The sequence below is a fragment of the Scatophagus argus genome, chromosome 10 (genome assembly GCF_020382885.2).
Source record: "Scatophagus argus isolate fScaArg1 chromosome 10, fScaArg1.pri, whole genome shotgun sequence".
NCBI classification, from domain to species: Eukaryota; Metazoa; Chordata; class Actinopteri; family Scatophagidae; genus Scatophagus; species Scatophagus argus.
In genome coordinates this window covers 23,828,735-23,851,344 of record NC_058502.1, presented here as the reverse complement: position 1 = coordinate 23,851,344, position 22,610 = coordinate 23,828,735, and the positions used below count along the sequence as shown (strand labels likewise).

At 41.2% G+C, this 22,610-nt stretch overlaps 1 protein-coding gene across 5 annotated transcripts in view; it reads left to right on the top strand.

Moving 5' to 3' along the window:
• Positions 1–22,610, top strand: part of ltbp1 (latent transforming growth factor beta binding protein 1) — a 191,333-nt gene that overhangs the window by 30,579 nt on the left and 138,144 nt on the right. For 4 of the 5 annotated variants that reach the window (XM_046401529.1, XM_046401527.1, XM_046401528.1 and 1 more), the window contains exon 4: positions 22,134–22,285. In XM_046401529.1, coding sequence (XP_046257485.1) covers positions 22,134–22,285 — 152 coding nt within the window. Of the gene's footprint in view, positions 1–1,973; positions 2,562–22,133; positions 22,286–22,610 lie in introns of those variants that run through there. The other variant, XM_046401530.1, reaches the window with a different exon arrangement.

The following is a 22,610-nucleotide window of genomic DNA, read 5'->3' as shown; positions in this document are numbered from 1 at the left end:
CTTTCTTACAAAATGAGATGGAGAAATGAAACACATGTGAATACACACACAAAAAAAGTACACCGGGTAAGTAGAAAAGATAAAATAAATTGTGCAGCTGCGTTTAAAGTTCAGTTCAAGTCCTATCAGCAATGTGGAGGTGGAAAAGATCAGTCCCACTGCACTGTTGAATGCGTCAGTTGTGCATGTGCGTGTAATGAAGGGATGAAGGGATCCAAGTTCTCGATTCTCTGCAGGCACCGTGTGTCTAATTGTTCTCCGGGCTGTGGCTCGCCATCAGTCTTCTTTTACAGGCTCCAACATGCAGGTAGGTCCAAGTTCAAAGGGTTCAACAAAAACCTGACCTACGATAGTAGAGTCAGAACATCCTCTTAATCCATTTAACTGAATAAACATTGTAATATGACATCACAACATCTAGTAATAACAACAACAATAACAACATTCTCAGAATATTCAAAGATCATATTATCAAAATAATTTCTCCAAATCAATATCACAATACCCTCTTGACATAATAATTAGCACACAAAACATCATTAAAACCAGTAAGGAGAAATATATAATATGCACAGTTAGTAAAGTGTGGCTAAATGTGCTTAAAATGCACAGATAAAAGTACTAACCCAACTCATGCGTGTGCAAATAAGTGGCAAACAGTACACTTAGTAAAAAAAAAAAAAAAAAAACAGAAAAAAACGTAATTTCCCCTTTCTAGCAGGTTGTGCTATAAAAGTAATTGAATATTTGTATGTCAGTGTCAAATTCTTCTCAACCATGTGAGGTTTGATAGAGACACAGATCCACACCTTAGAAGTTTTGCTGAAACATTTATTAACTTTTCATTATCATGGCTGACTTCCTGTTGGGTTTAGATCATGGCACCAAGAGACTTTTTTAAGTCTTGGGGAATTCTGTATGCCTAGCAAATTTCGTACATCTCAGTAAAACATACAGTTACAATTTTTGCAGAAAATCCAAAATGTCGTCGTACAGAGTCGACCTACAAGACATTTTTGTAAGTGGGGATGATGGAGTAATGGAGTAATTTTACCACACCTATACAGAAATCAATATTAAATATTACTATTCTTCTCTTGGGAAAAATATGCCAAGTTTTATAAGGTTTTGAGCATCCCTACCCTTTCAAAACAATTTTATGTTTCATGGTGAAGAATGCATCGCCATGGCAACATCTTTGACAGAATCTCATAAACTTCATTCTGAAGGATCACCAACACCTTGTGCTGACCAAATTTGAGATAGATCTGGTCAACCTGGTAGGATTAGTACATCCACAAAGAGAGCTTGATACTGCCTCCTGCCATTAGTTGTTGCTATGACAAATATTGTTACATTCCTGTAGAGCAGAAGAGTGATCATATGTCTGAAGTTTGAGCACCCTAAATTTTGGTGAAAAAAGGGTGGATGTCAAAATTACACGCCCTGTAACAAGCATGCTGTGCAACAAAATATGAAGCTTTTGAAAACTTTTGATCATTAAAGTCTTGTGAACATGCTGACCAAGTTTTACTTTGATCAGATCAAACTTAGAATAAGTTTGAAAAAGTGTAAGATGTGTGATTTTCATCAATTTTTGCAGAAAATCCAAAATGTCTGACTGTCCACCGCAGTTTCTCCTCCTCTTTGTCCTTCTCCTCCTGCAGCACTATGCTCCTCATTTTCTGCAGTAGGAACATCCATAAAACGCAGTTTGATTCTGAATCCCCACACTCCCACCTCCACACTTTATCTACAGAAATCCTTCAATAATGTTTTAGTAAGTATGAGATCGTGGTTCTGTTTAAAAATTTCCTTCTGTTGCGTCCTGTTACAATACCTTAAAACTGCACTAAGTTTGCACACATAGAATGCAGAATGTACCTCCACTTCTGTTGGAGTTAAAAACTGTGTTGCAAAAACATAAAATATCCATCCATTGATCCATTTTCTTCCGCTTTATACAGAGGGGGCAGCAGCTTGAACAGGGATGCCCAGACTTCCCTTTCCCCGGACACTTCCTCCAGCTTTTCTGGGTAGACCACAAGGCGTTCCCAGACCAGTCGAGTGACATAGTCTCTCCAGCATGTCGGGACTTCCTCGGGCCTCCTCCCGGTGTGGCATGCCTGGAACGCCTCCCCAGGGAGGCGTCCAGGAGGCATCTGAAACAGGTGCCAGAGCCACCTCAACTGACTCCTCTCAATGTGGAGGAGCAGCGGCTCTACTTCAAGCTCCTCCTGGGTGACAGAGCTCCTCACCCTATCTCTAAAGGAGCGCCCCACCGAACCGTGGAGGAAGCTTATTTCTGCCTCGGGAGTCCCACAAGCCAGCCAGGCTCAATAGAACTCCTTCCTCAGCTTGACAGCATCCCTTAATTCCATTGTCAGGTTACCAGGTTTGGGGGTTGCTGCCGCGACAGGCATCACAGACCATATGACCACATCTCCAAACAGCAGCTTCCACAATGGAGGCGGAGAGCATGATCCACTCAGACTCGATGTCCCCAGCCTCCCTCGGGATCTGGTCGAAGTTCTCCCGGAGGCATGAGTTGAACCCTCACAGTATGTTTGGGTCTTAGGTTTAGGTTTATTTTTTTGCACTTATAAAAAATAACGAAAGACACAATACAGAAAAACATAATAGTGGCACAAGAAAAGGAAGAAGCCAGAGGGTTTATTTGGGATCCTGAGGTACAATATCTAAAGAAAAACAAAAAAACAATATATATATAGATATATAGATATATGTATGTATATACACATACTAGATGTAACTTAAACAAATGTACTACAATGACACTGAAAGAAGATATTTTTTAATTGTCTCCTAATGATGGATCTAAAGAGTTCTAAACCTGGGGGCCTCTATATTTAATTAAAAAAAAAAAAAGATGTTTTGTTATGTGGCATAAAGGTAAATGAAAATATTTTTTGTCTTGTTCCATATACATGAATTTCAAAAGTATAATTAAAAAAATCATGAAAAGAATCAGGAATGTCCTAATTGCTCTTTGTAAACTTAAACATAAATAAACATGTTTGAAAAAAAATAACGTTCACAATTGACAAAACTGAGTATTTAGGGAAAAGAGGTGCAGAACATTCAAAATTGTTTGACCAAGATATCATTCTCAAAAACCTTTTTGAATGACTAATAGTTTGTTAAGATAAGATGGTAATATAATATGTAGCAGCCCAAACAATGTTGCAATAATTAATACAAGCAAAAATTCAACTGTAATAAAGAATTAAATGAGTGTGTCAAAGAACAAGCTTTTCTCAATATGCCAAGCAACTTCATCGATCTTTTACAAACACTATCAACATGGTTTTTCCAGTTTAAATGATCATCTATAATAACTCCTAAGAATTTAGTATGTGGAACCTGACAAATTTCTGAGCCATGAATAAAAATTGCCTTGCCTCATCTTTCATAAAGTCATAAAGTTGCATTTCTGTATATTTAAAGTAAGCCCATTCAACTGGAACCATTCAAAAACAACAGACAATTCAGCATTCACACATTCTATTAAAGTACTGAAATCACTGTGTGAGACAATAAGATAAGTGTCATCTGCAAATAAAATAGGAAAAAGCTTATTGCAGTTCATAGCCAAATCATTACTATAAATCATCTCAAGGAAATTCAATCGAACGCAACTGGACTTTGTTATTTGTCTTTGAAGATGTTTCACCTCTCATCCAAGAGGCTGAGAACACTGCAACATTGCCAGCATTGCCGACATTACAACATTGCCAAACATGTGGCGAACATCCTGGCTCCCTTGGTGGGCAACACCCCCCACCATATACAAAATTCCATTGATTTTGTGAACAAAGTCCGGAACTTAAAAATGGATCCAGATGAAACCATGGTATCCTACGACGTGACTTCTCTGTTCACTTGTATACCAACCATGGAAGCTTTGGAAACAGTAATAGAGCGACTTACACAGGACGACTCCCTCCAGGACAGAACAAAACTCAGACCAGAACACATATGCCAACTTCTGGATTTTGTGCCTAAACACCTCCTTTTCGACTCACACCACCCTTTGGAACACAAACTTGGTGTGATCAGAACCCTGCAACACAGAGCTGATAAGGTACCCACCAGCTTGCAGGCCCAAGGGGAAGAACATGAACACCTGAGGGATGCCCTCAAAACGTGTGGTTATCCCAGTTGGACCTTTGTGAAAACTGCAGCTGGTTCCAGGAGGAGCACCACCAAGGTGGTTGAGAAGGAAAAACACGACAAAAGAAATAACATAGTCATCCCATATGTATCTGGGGTATCAGAAAAACTCAGGAGGATCTTCAACAAGCACCGTATCCCCGTGTATTTCAAACCCAGCAACACACTCAGACAGAGACTGGTACATCCCAAAGACAGAACACCACACACTCAGAAAAGCAATCTGGTGTATGCTGTCCAATGCAATGAGGAATGCAAAGACCTCTACATTGGTGAGACTAAACAAACACTACACAAGCGCATGTATCAGCACAGGAGGCCCAACTCCTCAGGCCTAGATTCTGCTGTCTACCTACACCTGAAGGAGAAAGCTCACTCCTTTGAGGACAACAATGTCCACATCTTGGACAGAGAGGATAGATGGTTTGAAAGAGGAGTAAAAGAAGCCATCTATGTGAAATTAGAAAAACCATCTCTCAACACAGGAGGAGGTCTGCGACACCACCTATCTTCAATTTACAATGCTGCCCTTTCATCTCTTCCCAGGAGATTCAACTACTTAGCCTCTAAGAACAACTGCCATTCACAAATGGCCCCATGTGACTCTAACGACTGTCGTTATAACACAATAGAGCATTAACGAAGTTGAAACCAACTTTACCATCCCCAACGACTGTCTCTCAACGACTATTGTTTGGCACAATGGGGCACTAACTAAGCCTATGACACCACTGGCCATGTGAACGCCTCCACTGAGGTTAAATACCTGGGTCTCCACACCAGTCCCAGCCTAGTCAAGCGAGCATGAACTGATGAAGCCTCTTGGATGAGTCCAGTTGCGTTCGATTGAATTTCCTTCAGATAACCATGACCTGGATGAATGAGAATATTCACAGGCTGATTGCTATAAATCAAAAATAACAATGGACCTAAAATGGAACCTTGTGGAACCCCTGTTGAGATTTTCAACTTCTCTGAGGTACATCCATTAAGAGAAACAAATTGTTCTCTATCTTCAAGGTAGTTGGAAAACCATCGCAGACCAACATCCTGCACACCATATCTATTATGTTTGCAAATAAGAGTTTTATGGTCAACAGTGTCAAATGCTTTAGTTAAATCCAAGAATACACCCAAAACAAATTTCTTGTCATCTAATGAAGTTGAGATATTGTTAACAAGTTGTGACAAAGCTGGTTCAGTCGAAAATTTCTTGCAAAAACCATATTGATGGTTGTACAGGATGTTGTTAGTTGGAGCACATAAACACTGGGACACGTGCCCCACTAAAAAGAGGGACGTGCATTTTTAGGACTATTTCAAGCAACTTAGAATTATTGCTAACTATAGAACTAGCCTTTTTGCTCAGTGTCTTTATCCTATTCGTATGACTAACATAGCTAACATTGTTGATTTACTGGAATTGTTATCAGGAGTGTTTAGGTATTGATACTGGATTGGTGGATCCCAATTAAAGATGTTCTTTTTCATTATAAAACTGACTAATAATTTTGAACTAACCTGAAGGACTGACATTGAATGATAAGGAAAGATGCAGCACAGAAATACTTGGCAAAGTTTAAAGTAATAGCTGCACAAATGCCTATAATCACCAGGCAAGTTGTATAAATTCTGTTCAACATTCTCATTAACTATATAGTATATGGCAGTACGTAATCGTTCAAAGCTTCAAAGGAGGCTACACATATATTTTTGCACCAAGTGTATAAAAATAGATATTGGTTGAGACCACTGTTAGTTTATGTAGACTGTACAGTGTCAGTGCAGAGCTGTTGATAATATCATATCAGTATCATCTACCTGCTGAACAGGGTCTACACCCACCTGGACAAGTCGGCAACCACTGTGAGAATCATGTTCTTCGATTTCTCAAGTGCGTTTGACACCATCTGGCCAGCTCTGCTGGCTGAGAAGCTGAGAGAGATGCAGGTGGATGCCCCACTGGTGTCCTGGGTCGCAAACTATCTGACGGGCAGACCGCAGTATGTACACCTGAAGTGCTGCTTGTCAGATGAAGTGATTAGCAACACGGGGCTCCACAGTGGACCGTCCTTTCTCCCTTCCTCTTCACCATATACACCACAGACTTCAAGCACTGCACAGAGACCTGCCATCTTCAGAAATTTTCTGATGACACTGCAGTGGTTGGGTGTATTACTGGGGGGATGAGAGAGAGTACAGGACGGTAGTGGACAACTTTGTCACATGGAGCAGGAAAAACCACCTACAGCTCAATGTGACAAAGACCAAGGAACTGGTGGTAGACCTGAGGAGGACTAAGGCTCCAGTGAAAGTGAAAGTGAAAGTGACATATTTTGTCCCCTATCAACATCAGAGGGGCCACTGTGGAAGTGGTGGAGGAGTACAAATACTTGGGGGTGTACTTGGACCACAAACTGGACTGGTGCAAGAACATGGACACTGTTTACAGAAGGGGCCAGAGCCGCCTCTATTTTCTGAGGCGGCTGAGCTCCTTCAACATCTGCAGGACGATGCTGATGATATTCTATGAGTCGGTGGTGTCCAGTGCCATCACATATGCTGTTGCCTGCTGGGGCAGCTGCCTGAGGGTGAGGGACACTAACAGACTCAGTAGAATCATTAAGAAGGCTGGCCATGTTGTGGGAACTGGACTCTCTGACAGTGGTGTCTGAGAGGAGGATGTTGTCCAAAATAAGGACTGCACTGGACTTTCCCTCTCACCCTCTCTACAATGTGCTGATCAGCTACAGGAGCTTGTTCAGCAACAGTCTCTTACTCCCACAATGCACCACTGAGCGACACAGGAAATCAATCCTGCCTGTCGCCATCAAACTGTTAAACTGCACTGTGACAGGCACACATACTTTTATATATACAATGTATATATAGTACACATGTAAATACCTATATTTTTAGATTTTTACTACACATGTAAATGACTGTATTTTTTTTAGATTATAAATTAGATTTATACTTATTTTGTTGTTTATCCTATTTTTAAATCTTTCACTTTTCTGCAAGTGCAATGTCTGTACGAAAAAGAATTTCCCCTCGGGGATAAATAAAGGAATTCTGATTCTGATTCTGATAATAGAGCTGTATATAGCAAAAAGCAAAGCTCAGAGCTCACACCCGGATGAACTTTCTATTATCATCGGAGATTTAAACCATGGGACTCTTAAGGTAGTGCTCCCTGAATTCCATCATATGGAAATGAATTCCAGCATATGGACTTTGCAACGAGAGAGGAAAACAGGGATGCAGCCTTTGTATACAAACATTCCTGAAATATATTGGGCAGAGCCCTGCCTCAACCTAGGATACTCAGACCATATCTCTGTTTTGCTATTTCCAGCATTGCCAGTTGCATCAAACCAGTTCTGAACTGTGGCCAGCTGGAGTCATTTTTGCTCTTCAGGACTGTTTTGACTGGCACATGTTTAGGGAAGTTGAAACAGTCAGCAATCATCAGTGCGTCATCAGTGACTAGCTAAATTGTCAAGTGTATTGATGATGTCTCTATCTCCAAGACCACCACTACACATGCCAACCAGAAGTCGTGGATGACTGTGGAAGTGCACACACTGCTGAGGATCTGAGACAGAGACTTTGTCGTGGGGACTCAGAGCTGAGGCTCAAGGCCACAAAAGATTCAATTCTAAGTTTTAGCTGTATCCAATTGTTCAGTTCTTCTCTCGAAGTCCATTAGAATCATCAGCAGGAGACAGGATTCTGAGCAGCAAAGTCTTTAATGTCGACAAAAAAGGAGAACAGTTCACAATGCACACTAAGTACACATGAAGGGCTCTGAATAAAATTGCTGGAGGCTTCGCCTTATATATCTTTGGGTTTGGACCTGTCCACGCCTGTTGTCCATCCCTTTACCATCTTTATTTTAACACCATTAAGTCACCTTCACTCAAAGAGTGAGCCCAGAGTCAGCTCCTCAACAAGAGGATATGACAGACCAATTTCACCATAGATGCTCTCCAGACCAAAACCAACCATACCAAAAAACAGCTTGCCACCCTTCTACCCATCGAAGTGATGGATGAAGTCACCAAACTGACCACAAAAGTCCAGACCATTCAACACAACAAGGGTAAGGAGAGACAAAAACAAATTTATAAAACTCAAATGTCTTTACGCTAGATCCAACGAAATAGACACACACACATGGAGACAGGACAAGACCACTCACCTGAACATCAACAAATCAAGAGAAGTGGGTGAAGAACCTTTCAGACAGGGAACTGACCCAGTCAGAAAAGTATGTGTTGGCCAAAGGACTCAACTTTGCCATTTCGCCACAACAAATCCCAGTAGTGGACCTCATAACAGCCACTGAGTCTGCCATCAAGAACAACAACCTGACTGAGACTGAAGCTGAACAACTCTGGATGAAGGTCACAACCACCCTCTCCAGTGCCAAGGTACCCCTATCTAACATTTCTATAGAGGAACGTAAAGCATTAATTTCTTTGCAGAAAGACCAGGACATTACGATCCTATCAGCAGACAAAGGAAGATGCGCTGTCATTCTTAACACACAGGACTACCACTCCAAAGTGGTCACCCTCCTCAGCGACACAGCCATATATGAGAAGCTGAAGAGAGACTCCACCAGCAAATACAAGCAACAGGTAATTAGTTATTTACAATACTGGAAAAAGATCAAATAATTAACCGCCAGCTCTATTTCCAGCTCTACCCTGGAGAGGCCACTCCACGCTTGTATGGACTCCCCAAGATACACAAAGAAGGAGTCCCCCTCAGACCCATCATCAGCAGTACAAACTTGGTCACATACAAGGTGGCCAAACAGCCGGCCAACAACTTGGCACCACTAGTGTGATACACTCCTCATCACATCCACAACTCCCAGGATTTTGTGAACAAGGTTAAGAAGGTCATTATGGACCCAGAGGACACCATGGTCTCCTTTGATGTCACCTCCTTGTTTACTTGCATCCCCACTTCAGAAGCCACACAGATGATAAGAAGACTCCTTTCCCAAGATAACACACTTAGTGACAGAACTAACCTCTCTCCAGACCACATCTGTGATTTATTGGACCTTTGCCTGAACACAACCTACTTTCAGTACAAGAAGTTTTACGGGCAGAAGCATGGCTATGCTATGGGATCACCTGTGTCTCCTATTGTGGCCAACCTTTACATGAAAGAAGTGGAAAGAAGAGACTTGATGTCCTTTCCTGGAACACCTCCCACCCACTGGTTCGGGTATGTGGATGACACAGACCCAGGAAGTGGAACGATTCACAGATCACATTAACGCAGTGGACCACAACATTAAGTTCGCACGAGAGGACACCAGTGACAACAATCTGGCCTTTTTGGACTGCACAGTCCACATTAAGGATGACAGAAGCCTCAACGTGGAAGTATACAGGAAACCCACCCACACAGACCAGTACCTACTGTTTGACTCACACCATCCGCTGGAACACAAAGTGGGAGTCATCAGAATCCTGCCTCACAGAGCTGAGACAGTCCCCACCAGCTCAGCAGGACAGATTAAGTCAAGTCAAGTCAGCCCTAAAAACGTGTGGCTACCCCAACTGGACACTCACCAAAGCCACAAACAACAGGAAAAGGAGTAACATTGTCATTCCTTATGTGTCAGGTTTATCAGAAAAACCACGATATCCCAGTCCGTTTCAAACCCATGATTACACTTAGATAGAAACTGGTCCACCCCAAGGACAAAATCCCCAGGGAAAAACAGAGCAATATCATATATGCAGTCCAGTGCAGTGAAGAATGCTTAGCTCTGTACATTGGTGAAACAAAACAACCACAACACAGGAGAGCCACCTCCACAGGACAAGACTCAGGGGCCCACTTGCATCTCAAGGAAATGGGACATTCCTTTGAAGACAACGATGTCCACATTCTAGACAGAGAGGACAGGTGGTATGAAAGAGGGGTCAAGGAAGCCATCTATGTTAAGTTGGAAAAACCTTCACTTAACAGAGGTGGTGGACTTAGACATCATCTCTCTTGCACATACAATGCCGTTCTCCCATCCATACCCAGGAAGTTTCATTCCAATTCACATGAAAGCCATAAGAACAATAGGTCGTTAATCAGTCACATCCGAACTCAGTAACAGTCTCACAGCCATTAGCCAGTCATTAGACACAGAAGGCCATCACTGGCAGTCAGACTACATAGCCAAATTGCAGGACTGTCAGATCCTTTGTTTTGATTAGTTTCACTTAGTCACATATATTTGTTCCCCACCAAACAGTTTTTCAGAACTGATGAAGCTGCTTGGATTAGTCGTGAAACATCTTCAAGTCAATCTTCACAAGTCCAGATGCCTTGCTTTAACTCTTTGAGTGAAATATGACCTGGATGACTGAGAATCTCCACAGACATTAAGTCACCTTTTACTCTGGGTTTGCTGGGGACTTTCCACAGACTTCATTTTGCTTTCTATTTCTCCTGCCTCTCTATTCCTAGGTTATTTCAGGGGTTTTCCACTTTATTTTTAATAATTTCTTAAACACAGATTACACCAATATTTCTCTTCCCCAGGCCTGTTTCTAGTTTTAGCCTAAGCTATTGCTAGCTCCAGACACCATTATTTCCAGGCCTTTTTGTATAATATTTTTTAAACATAATTGTGTTATTCAAGGTTACAATAAGATGTTCTTTCCAGACTCACAGAGGTTATAACAAGATTACATAGACAGTGTTTTACTGCCATAGACAGCGTTTCACTACCATAAACACAGTTCGCAAACTACACAGTTTACCTTCCATAGCTCACAGGCCCATAGACAGTTGTACCTTTTTTAATACAGCTGTACCTTGCTTTTCTTCAATCATAATCAGAACATAGCATGACTACTTCATGTTGTCATAAGGCATTGCATACTATAACTTTGTCTTGGGCCATCAGAGGGGTGAAGTGCACACATACCCAGAAAATCAACAGCCATGGTGCTGATGGAAGGGCATCCAAGACATCACCAACTACAGGATAACAGCGCCTGCCCGTGACATTGATGCTTCTATTCCAGATGCGCTGAATGACTTTTATGCATGGTTCAAGGCACAGAACAGTGTGGCAGTGAGAAAGATAACCCCTCCTCCTGATGACCAGGGGCTATCACAATTGATGTGAAGAGGACTCTACGTGGAGTAAATCCATGAAAGGCTCGCGGACCAGACAACAGTCCTGGCAGAATGCTTAGGGGATGTGTCCTGCAGTTTGCGTATCGTCCCAACCGCTCAATGGCTAATGTTGTTCATAGATTTCAGTTTAACATTCAACACCATCATCTCATCTAATTGGAAAGCTGAGCCTGTTGTACCTGAACACCTTCCACTGGCCTGGAAGACTTTTTAACTGAGAGACCTCAGATAGTCCAGATCAGCAGCAACATCTCCAGCACCACCACACTGAACACTAAAACCCCACAACGTTGTGTGCGACTGTATGGCAATACACAGCTCAAACCACATCATCAAGTTTGCTGATGAAATGACTGGGTAGGTCTCATCTGTCAGAATGACAGCTTCCAGAGAGGAGGTCCAGTGACTAACGGACTGGTGCAAAGTCAACAACCTGTCTTTGAATGTGAACAAGACTAAAGACATCATTGTGGACTTCAGGAAAGCACAGAGTGACCACTCTCCACTGAGCATCGACAGCTTCTCAGTGGAGATCATAAAGAACACAAAATTCCTTGTTGTCTATCTGCCGGAGAACCTCACCTGGTCCTGCAACACCAGCTCCACCATTAAAAAACCCAGCAACAGCTTCTTTTCTCTGAGGAAAGCCCATCTTTACCCCCCATTCTCACCACTGAGAGCATCCTGTGCAGCTTCATCACTGCCTGGTTTGGTAATTGCACCACAGTGGATTGCAAGGACCTGCAGTGGGTAGTGAGAACAGCTGAGAAATCATCAGAGTCTCTCTCCCCTCAAGGACATTTACACCATATGCTGCATGCACAAAGACATCAGCTCTGTGGATGACTCAGCACATGCATTACAAACTATTCACTCTTCTGCCTTCTGGCAAAAGTTACTGAAGCATTTGGTCTCTTACGACCAGACAGCTTCATTCCACAGGCCATAAGACTTCTCAATTCTGAGGGGCTGGATACAATAACTGTTCAACCTGCACTTAATGGTTATTTGACATACTCCACACACAGCAGTGTTATGGTTGGTGGTGCTGCTGTGTGTTACTGTTTTCTTGACACTATGTATAGTTTTGTTTGTAGTACATATAGTTTTTCTTGAAATAGCTTGTTCTTGTGTGGTACTAAGTATATCCGCATAGTTGCATAATATGTACATAGTTTTTACTTTTTTTGTAGTGTTGCATGGCACCTGGTCCCTGGAGCAACATTGTCTTGTTTCACTGTGTACTGTACTACTGTATACAGCTGCTGACAGTTTAGAAAAAAACACTTGACTTGGAATGGCAATAGTTTTTACCACCAAATTTACCATTGATTTTTAGCAGACTTTCTGCAGACTTATGGCGTAATCACCTCAGTAAGTCCACAGCATTAACAGATTTGCTTGTACAGTTATGAGAAATTTTTTTCACATTTTGCCTTTGCAGTTCTTTGGCAGAACAGGTCATTGACTTGAACAGTCACATCTGCACTAAGACAAACTTATTTAGTGCTGCCAAACAGTTGAACAACCCGCAGCTTGAGTGGTTTGCCTACAACTGTACCTGTTGTACACTCACACTCACTCACTTTTGGACAAATGAAGTTCCTCTAAGGCAGCATCTATCTCAGTAGGCAGCAAGGTATTGTTCTTCTGTTTCCCAACAGTGAATGTATTTCATTCGATAGCCAGGAGGTGGTTGTGAAATGCAAGAGTTTGTCCTCTATCACTTGCATTGCAATTATAGTAAGAGTGGATTTTCTAATAGTCAGTATGAGCAGGAAGAATGATTACAGGAAGCAAAACCTATATCAGTGTTGATGTTGATGAGTGTTGAGGAGTTCACTGAATGAAACAGTCAATAGTGGTACTAAAGGAAAAGCTGGGTGATCACCAAAGTTATTCGGATAAATATTCTACTTTTCCATGATACTGTGTTAGGCCTTTGCAGGTGGTACATGAGCCATGAAAACATACTGTGGCGTTTATGGTCAGTGTGTCTTTGGTACAGTAAAATTCCAAAATACCACTGGGTGAATAAACAAAATATTCTGTAAGGAAGAAAGAAGTCAACAAATATTTTCCAGAAGAACATGCCTATGTGTGCTGTTCTTCAGCTCCTCAGTGCTAAGGTTACAGTGATACATTTACGGCAACAGTACATCGTTTGAATGTGGTGTAAATCTTAAATGTGCAGTGGTTAGCACTGTCACCTCACTGCAAGAGGGTTCTAGGTTTGAATCTCGGCCTGGGCACTCCTGTATGGAGTTTGTATGCTCTCCTTGTGCCTGCGTGAGTTTTCTTCAGGTACCCACTATCCAAAAAACATGTGCATTAGGTTAATTGGGAACTCTACATTGCCCCTAGGTGTGAGTGTGTGCATGTGTGGTTGTCTGTCTTTGTGTGTCAGTCCTGCAATTGACTGGCAACCAGTCCAGGATGTACCCCGCCTCTCGCCTGTAGTCAGCTGGGATAGGCTCCAGCCTCCCTGCGACGGATAAGTGGTACAGAAAATGAATGGAAGAAACAAGATCTATCTCATGTTTCCCTGATTTGTAACAGCATAGCACAGAGAACTGAAGAAATATCATCATATATTAAGAGATAAGTGATGGATAGAGGAACAATTTTTTTTTTTTTTGATTCCCTTAGCCTGCAATGAAAGCTTAGATGCATCTGATACTGCTCAGTTACTGATTTTTATTTAGAGGAGTTGACAATGACACAAACAAATCAGAAGAGCTGCTTGACATCCAAAGCCTTAAGGGCCAAACAAGAGAAACAGATTTATTAATTTCTTTGTTCAGCTCTTGATGATATGAAACTACCAGAGTAAACTTAGTTTCAATTATTACCTATGGCATGCCTGTCATGACCGCTGAATGAAGTGTATAATCTACGCTGATCTGCAGCAAGGTCAGTGAAGAAGAAGGCAGTGCTTTTAAACTCCACTGTGTAATTCATCAGTTCTTTGTAGGCACCATCTCAAATTTGATCATGTTATGAAGCTCATTTTCTCTTGTGTAAGCTTTTTCCAAATGCATCTGTCACTATTAACACTTAAAAATCAAAACCACAGTTATAAATACATGTACTTGGTCTTAATCTATGAGACTTTTGAATATGATTTGCCTGAAACTGTTGGTGTTATGTACTTGTAGATGTGACACAAAAGATTACTTTCTGAATTAACTTGTGTGAAAGACCAGATTAAGTTTCATATTTGACGTAAATGCTAAAAAACAGCATTTCATTACCCACAATAAGTCATGTTTAAAATAAACCTGAGGTAAACATATTTATCAGCTTCATGGAAGTTTTAGATATTCCAGACGGCTTGTTCTCTGTTAACTGACTTTCTAGACATGAAAAAAATTTGCTGAGATCTGTTCATGCCATAGAGATTAAACAACTGATCGAGGCAAGAATATTTTCAGAATCAGAATCAGAATTCCTTTATTTATCCCTGGAGGGAAATTCTTGTTCTTACAGACATTGCACATGCAGTATTCCCGACCAAAAAAGGAGAAAAGTGCGAAGTATAAAAAATAGAATAAACAATAAAGATAGGATAAACAAAAACTAAAATCTCAAAAAGTACAGGTATTTACAAAAACTGTATTCAAATTTTTTAAGAAAAATTTAAAATGCAGGTATGTACATGTGTAGAAAACCAATATATACATTGTATATATAATGTGAGTGAGTCCGTCACAGTGCTGAGTTTAACAGTTTGATGGCGACAGGCAGGAATGATTTCCTGAAAACTTCCTGAATTTTAGCAACTTACTTAAAATTATTGTTTTTGTTAAAAGAGTTTTTGTTAATACCCTGTTCCAGATTCCAAATATTTTTCTTCCCGTCAATCATGCAACAAAAAGGTCCTGGTTATCCTTTAAGTTGTGAACATATTTTATTCATCACACAACAATATATTTATTTGGCATATTCTTCACTGGACATTTTGGCCGTTTATGTATTCATCTGCTGGACAATAGTGCATGGGACTGGCCATTAGCCAGCTAACAATAATACTATTTTATTGCTCTTATACTGCGATTGGTGCAGGTTTAGGTTTAAAGATTTAAAAAGGCTTTCTAAACAGAACCTTATCAACGATGTCAGTTTTTTCACAGCCAATAAAGTGAATATTTATAATATACTTCTCACAGTACCTATGTTCCCTGAGGGCAACCTGATAGAGAAAGGTCCTCAGCCTTCTTTTTTATGCTGTCACTCATGATTCCATGTCCCCCTAAGCCAGTGCTTCTCAATTATTTTCTGTTGCGCCCCCCCCCCCAGCAAGTAGAAAACAATTCGCGCCCCCCCCCCCCCCCACTCTCCGCCGCGACTATAAATAATAGTAATAATAATATGTAATAATATTTAATAATATGTAATAATAGGATGCTAACAATTCTCGCTGGTTTACTGAAGTAGCATTCACAAAGCGGGATGATTGTTGGCAATATTCGGCACGTTTTGGCTGAAATAACTCCAGCGGCTTATCAGCACGATTGGGATGTAATGTCTTCAAGTGGCGCCTTAATTTATTTGGCTTCACGCTGTCCGCTGCCAGCATTTTTAGACAGTAAACACACTGGTCTGTCGTCTCCCACTGTAGTCACAGTGAAGCCAAGCGCTACATATGCTTCGTCATATTTCCTCGTCTTAGCTTTCGGGTGAGTTACTTTTGTCTCATTATCTTCGGCTCTCTCCGCCTTTCTTCTCATCCCTGTTAAAAATTTCTTCATGTTGTCTCTTAAGGGTTCGCTTACTGCACTTCATATCGCCTGCTCGGTGCAAAAAAGCCGCTACACCATAGAGCTAATACTCCCTGCGCACACTCTGACAATGAGAGCGCCACTGCCAACTACTGTAGTGGATGTGCAATTACACTTTATTCTAGTACGGCAAAAAAAGCATGTTCCCCAGGGTCACACGCGCCCCCCCTGGCATCGCACCGCGCCCCCCCAGGGGGGCGCGCCCCACTATTTGAGAAGCACTGCCCTAAGCTGATGCCATGCCCGCCACACCAGTGCCAGTTGGTTGGGGCCAAAAGTTTGTTTCAATACAATGTTGTATTTTTCAAAGTTCAAAATTGAAATTTCAACTTTCAATTTCAAATTAATGAAACTTTTGGCCTTGATTTGGCTCTGTAGATTCAACCCTTCATTGTTCACTTGAGAAGTGTCAATATTCCCCCTCCCTCAAAGTCAGTTTGCCAGCCCAACCACGCAGCACTCACCCAGCCACTCCCTTTTGGACTCCCCTGATTCCTTGGCCTCCTCAGTTAACCTTTTGCACTGAAACTATCAGTTGAGAGCTTTGTTTTGTCACTTTATTCTAATAATGACTTTTGTTATTTCAATCTATCCTTGGTTTGGTGAGTGATCTGCCTCTCTGGGGTCTTAGCCTAGGAAATTCATAACATTTTTCAAAATGCCTTGATTGAAGTATCAGGAATCAACCCATGTATGTATCTATAATTTATCTGTCATCCTCAATATTGGATCCAGCAGTGCTAAGACTAAAATTAGAAATAAGTTAAAGCTCCAAACAAGAGTTTCCATAGGTATGGGTCCATATGTCCCAGAAGATTTGTGAAACGACTGGCCCCTGTTATGTATTAAGGCACATAAAAACATTTTTATACACACTGAGATTTGTAATGTGATGCTGCTTTCTAGAGGTCAGATGTGTTATATGTATTGACGTGTATTCAGACTGACGATTCATTAAAAAAAATAAATACGGCAGCAGCCGCACGACAAAGTGGTTTCCGTCTTAACATTGGCATGGGTCCATATATCCCAGAAGATTTGTGAAACGACTGGCCCCTGTTATGTATTAAGGCACACAAAAACATTTTTATACATACTGAGATTTGTAATGCGATGCTGCCCTCTAGAGGTCAGATGTGTTATATGCATTGACGTGTATTCAGACTGACGATTCATAAAAAAAAAAAAAAAAAAATACGGCAGCAGCCGCACGACGAAGTGTTTTCCGTCTTAATGTTATCCATGTAGTTAAATGAAGTAACACAGGAGGATATAACAAAGTGACGACGAGGATCATCGGCACCCACATGTGTTTCATACTCGGGTTGAATACCTAGCGGCAATGTCCCTTCTAAGCTGTGCGTTTGCGCAATCACTCACTGCTCCCATGTACTAGAAAAAAACTGTAGAAAATCTATGTAGCACATAAAATAAAATCCAACCTGAACTGTAAATAAAATAAACATATAACAATTTATTCTGTACCATTTTGCAATGCGACTCATGAAAAACTGATAATGATTTTTGTATTTTTTTATGCTTTTTAAGAGACTTTATTGTCATAGTATGAGCAAGATTTAGTTGCACTTCCAGGTCTTGCCTCAGGATAGGATAAGAAAAGAAATAGATATAAAAACATATACACACATATAAAACGCACATGTTCCCACCTACACACACACACACAAAGCACTCACACATTGTGCCAACATGTACATTTATTTATATTTATGTCATGTTAAAAACATATCAATTCACAGTAGTAGCAGCAATAGCATAGAAGCAGTTCTACAGTCAGTGCAATTTATTTATTTATTCAAGTCATTGTTCAGTGTAGCTCATTGTGGGTCAAATCACTTATATTAAAAGTAATATAATGGAAATTACTGTTGTAATTTGATTCTTTTAATAAGCCATTTAACTATGATCTCAGGGTTTGGACAGGTGTGATACTGTTGGGGCCACAGTGTACAGTCATGGCCAAAAGTTTTGAGAATGACACAAATATTACATTTTCACAAAGTCTGTTCCTTCAGGGTTTTTAGGTGTTTGCCAGATGTTTCTATGGTATAATCACATACAATTAGAAGCATTTTACAAGTATCAAAAGCTTTTATTGAGAATTACATGCAATAGGTCAATATTTGCAGTGTTGACCCTTCTTTTTCAAGACCTCTGCAATTCTCCCTGGCATGCTGTCGATCAACTTCTGAACCAGATCCTGACTGATGGCCGTCCATTCTTGCATAATCAATGCTTGGAGTTTGTCAGAATTTGTGGGTTTTTGATTGTCCACCCGCCTCTTGAGGATTGACCACAAGTTCTCAATGGGATTAAGATCTGGAGAGTTTCCTGGCCAAGGGCCCAAAATCTTAATGTTTTGTTCCCTAAGCCATTTTGTTATGACCTTTGCTTTATGACAAGGTGCTCCATCATGCTGGAAAAGGCATTCTTCATCACCAAATTGCCCCTGGATGGTTGGGAGAAGTTGCTCTCGGAGGACGTTCTGGTACCATTCTTTGTTCATCACTGTGTTTTTAGGCAAGATTGTGAGAGAGCCCACTCCCTTGACCGAAAAGCAACCCCACACATGAATGGTCTCAGGATGCTTCACTGTTGGCATGAGACAAGACCGATGGTAGCGCTCACCTCGTCTTCTCCGAACAAGCCTTCTTCCAGATGCCCCAAACAATCGGAAAGGGGATTCATCAGAGAAAATGACTTTACCCCAGTCCTCAGCAGTCCAGTCCTTGTAACTTCTGCAGAATATCAGTCTGTCCCTGATGTTTTTGCTGGAGAGAAGTGGCTTCTTTGCTGCCCTCCTTGACACCAGGCCTTCCTCCAAAAGTCTTCGCCTTACTGTGCGTGCAGATGCACTCACACCTGCCTGCTGCCATTTCTGAGCAAGCTCTGTTCTGGTGGTAGCCTGATCCCGTAGCTGAAACAACTTCAGGAGGCGGTCCTGCCGCTTGCTGGACTTTCTTGGACACCCTGGAGCCTGTTTGGCATCAATTTGGCATTTGGTATGATTGCATGGTAACCATCTTAACGTCACATTTCTCACCAACCACTGGTGATTGCTGAACATTTCTGATTTCATAAGAGAAATCAAGCAGAAGGAGAGTTCTGTGTCAGAAGCTGTTCATAAAAAAACTCTGCAACATCTGCCATTAAAATCATCCACGCTCATCCTGCAAACCTACACCGGAGAGCCTATGCCAACCAAAGGAGTCATCGATGTCACTATTCAGATGAATGGACAGACAGCTAAGTTACCACTGTACGTGGCTGAAGGAAACTTCCCACCCCTGCTGGGCCGCTCATGGTTGGAGGAGTTCATACTGGACTGGCCAGAAGTTTGCAGGCCGAGCAAAGAGGATTCACGTCTTGCAACGGTGCTGAATAAACACACTTCAGTGTTTAGAGAGGAACTTGGGTAACATGAAAGACTTTTCAGTCAAACTGAATCTAAAGCCTGATAGCCGACCTAAATTCCTCAAAGCTAGACCAGTTCCCTATGCAATAAGGGCTAAGGTGGAAGCAGAACTGGGAAATCTGCTGAAAAGTGGTGTGCTGAAACCTGTCAGCCAGATTGACTGTGCAATGCCAATTGTACTGGTCATGAAGAAGGATGACTCAGTGAAAATATGTGGGGATTTCAAAGTCACCTTAAACCCAGTGTTGAAGGCTGAGCAATATCCATTTCCACACATTTCACATTGATGACCTATTCAGTGGCTTGGCTGGTAAAAAGAAATTCAGCAAGATTCAGTTCAACCAAGCGTAATGCATGTTGATGAAAAGTCTAAAGAGCTGCTCACAATAGTTACTCACAAAGGCCTCTACAGATACTGCAGACTGCCATTTGGAAAAACATCGACCCTACCTCTTTTTCAGTGTGCAATGGACCAGATCCTGAGTGGACTGGAGTCCAGTGCTATCTAGATGACACCCTTGTCACGGGAGAGACAGAGGACGAGCATCTGAAGAACCTGGAGTATGGACTCAGAATGCGCAAATCCAAGTTTGAGTTTTTCCAGCCAGTGGAGTATTTGGGGCATGTTATTGACTCTGATGGCCTGCACAAAGCCCCATCCAAGGTCAAAGCAATTCTAGAAGCACCCGCGCCACAAAATGTGAGTCAGCTACGCTCTTATCTTGGACTTTTGAACTATTATGGAAGATTTATACTGAATCTGTCTTCAGTGCTCAAACCGCTTCACCACTTCACCACTTCTACTGTGCCATGACAAAGCCTGGAAATGGACAGAACAATGTGGGCAGGCATTCATGAAAACAAAGACAGTATTGCTGGAACTGGATGCTCTGACACACTTTGTACCCAAAATTGCCCGTGCAGCTTGCATGCGATGCTTCCCCCTACAGGGTAGGAGCAATTGTTTCACACATAATGCCTGGTGACGAGGAGCACCCAATTGCATTTGCTTCTCACACACTCAACAAAGTAGAGAGCAATTATGCTCAGATTGAATGAAAGGCCCTAGGAATTTCGTTTACTTTTTTGGGAGGAGGTTTCAGAGCTACATGCAAATGCAGATGGTCTTTCCAGGTTACCCCTCCCTGTTGGAGAATGAGCAAGGGAAACAAGCACACATTTTCTACTTCAGACAAGTGGAAGAGGCTCCAATCACATCTGCCCAGGTGAAATGACAGATGAGAAATGACCCTATGCTGGTTGCTGTTGTTAAAGAAGGAGGAGGAGATTCTCCTGAGTTGAAACCCTACATCACAAAAAGGAGTGAACTGTTGCATGTATGTGTTCAACTAAGGATGGTTCAAATGCAGAAGATGAATTCAGTGTGTGTATGTAAAAATATATATACTGTCAATAAAGCTGATTCTTCTTCTTCAAAAAAAATAAACACGGCAGCGGCTGCACGACGAAGTGGTCTCCGTCTTAATGTTATCCATTTAGTTAAATGAAGTAACACAGGAGGATGTAATAGCCTTCTCTGCTCTGCTCAGTCAAACTATTTAACTTTGTTTTTTCTAAATATACAAATACTGAATTTGCTGCCCGCAGCATGTTCAATTTAAGTCTGTAACACTGTTATAGGTTTTTAACGCATCATTATCCAACACCCACTTTTAATAGGAGACACTTCAGGACTGAAGGCAAGCCAGTCTAATCTTTCGGCCAGTCTTTAGCTGCTGGTGTAATACATAAAGAATGTTGTTTGTCATTGTCTTACTAGAATAAGCAGAAAAAGACATTATCTGGACAGCAGCATACATTGCTCCAAAACCTGTAGGTACCTTTCATCATTAAATAAATTGGCCAAACAGGTCTTTGAAAGTATTCCAGAATTTTCTCGGGTGACAGATGCCAGGTAAACAATTCAACTTGGCTCTCATCTTTGTTGAGAGGTCCACGTGTAAAGTACCAATTGGCTGGATGGCATGTATGGACTGACAACAGTCAACAATCTACTAGATCCATTATTTTAGTGCTTGTTTGTTATTTAGGGTTTGACAGTTGACTGTGAAACCTGTCTCATTGCAGTAATATAATAGCTAAAATACTAGGATATTTATGAAAATATGGTATGCATGAAAGTTTGAGCTGCCTTAATTGTATACGATTTCTTATTGTTCTCAGACATTTCAAATTTACCTTTTACTGCTTTGCATTGCTTTAACCTTCATCAGTATCAGTAGAGTTGGGAGTCCAAAATGACCTAACAATTTAAAATCGCTGACTTTCTTAATTTCCTTTTGATCTATTTTGAGTGTAAACTTACTTTTTCCTTCATACCAAGGAAAACACATTGATGTAATGGGTTTTTTCTGTATATCAATGGTTTTGTAACCAGCATATACCTGACAACCAGCTTTTTTACAGCATGATTGTGTCCTTGATTTGGTGTGTTTTTGTCATTTTTCAAAAATAAGTCCAGATGTTAGATGTTCAAAAAAAAAAAATAATTTGACAACTTTAAATTTGATTATGTTCTTTTTTCCCTCCAGTATCCAGTCCATGCCCGTGCAGCCAGTTCAGAGCCAGCAGTATGTTATAAAACCCAAGTACTATCACACACAGACCACGTACACACAGACATCTGTCCAGCCCCAACGTGAGAGGCCTATCCCGCTAGCAGTAGGACACAACCCCATTCATGGTGAGTAAGCCTTCTTACAGATCACCTCTTTACTTTCATTTGGGTCTGTTAAATATGTTGAAAGTGAAAACATCAAGCTTTCAAAATTAAAAATTTTCTATTTAATCATGTAGTCTCATTGAGATTAGATGACAGTCAGCGAACACAAGATAAAGAGTTAATGCAATTACAAGAATCATCCAAAACATCAGATAGCAGAGATTTAAAATGACCAAGGGCATTGTAAGATTCCAGTACAGCAAAAAGATGTGAGGTAGTTCGGAAGCTTCAGCGGTAGAGCTTTGTAAGCGGGTGGCTGTGGCTCAGGAGGTAGAGCGCTCATCCA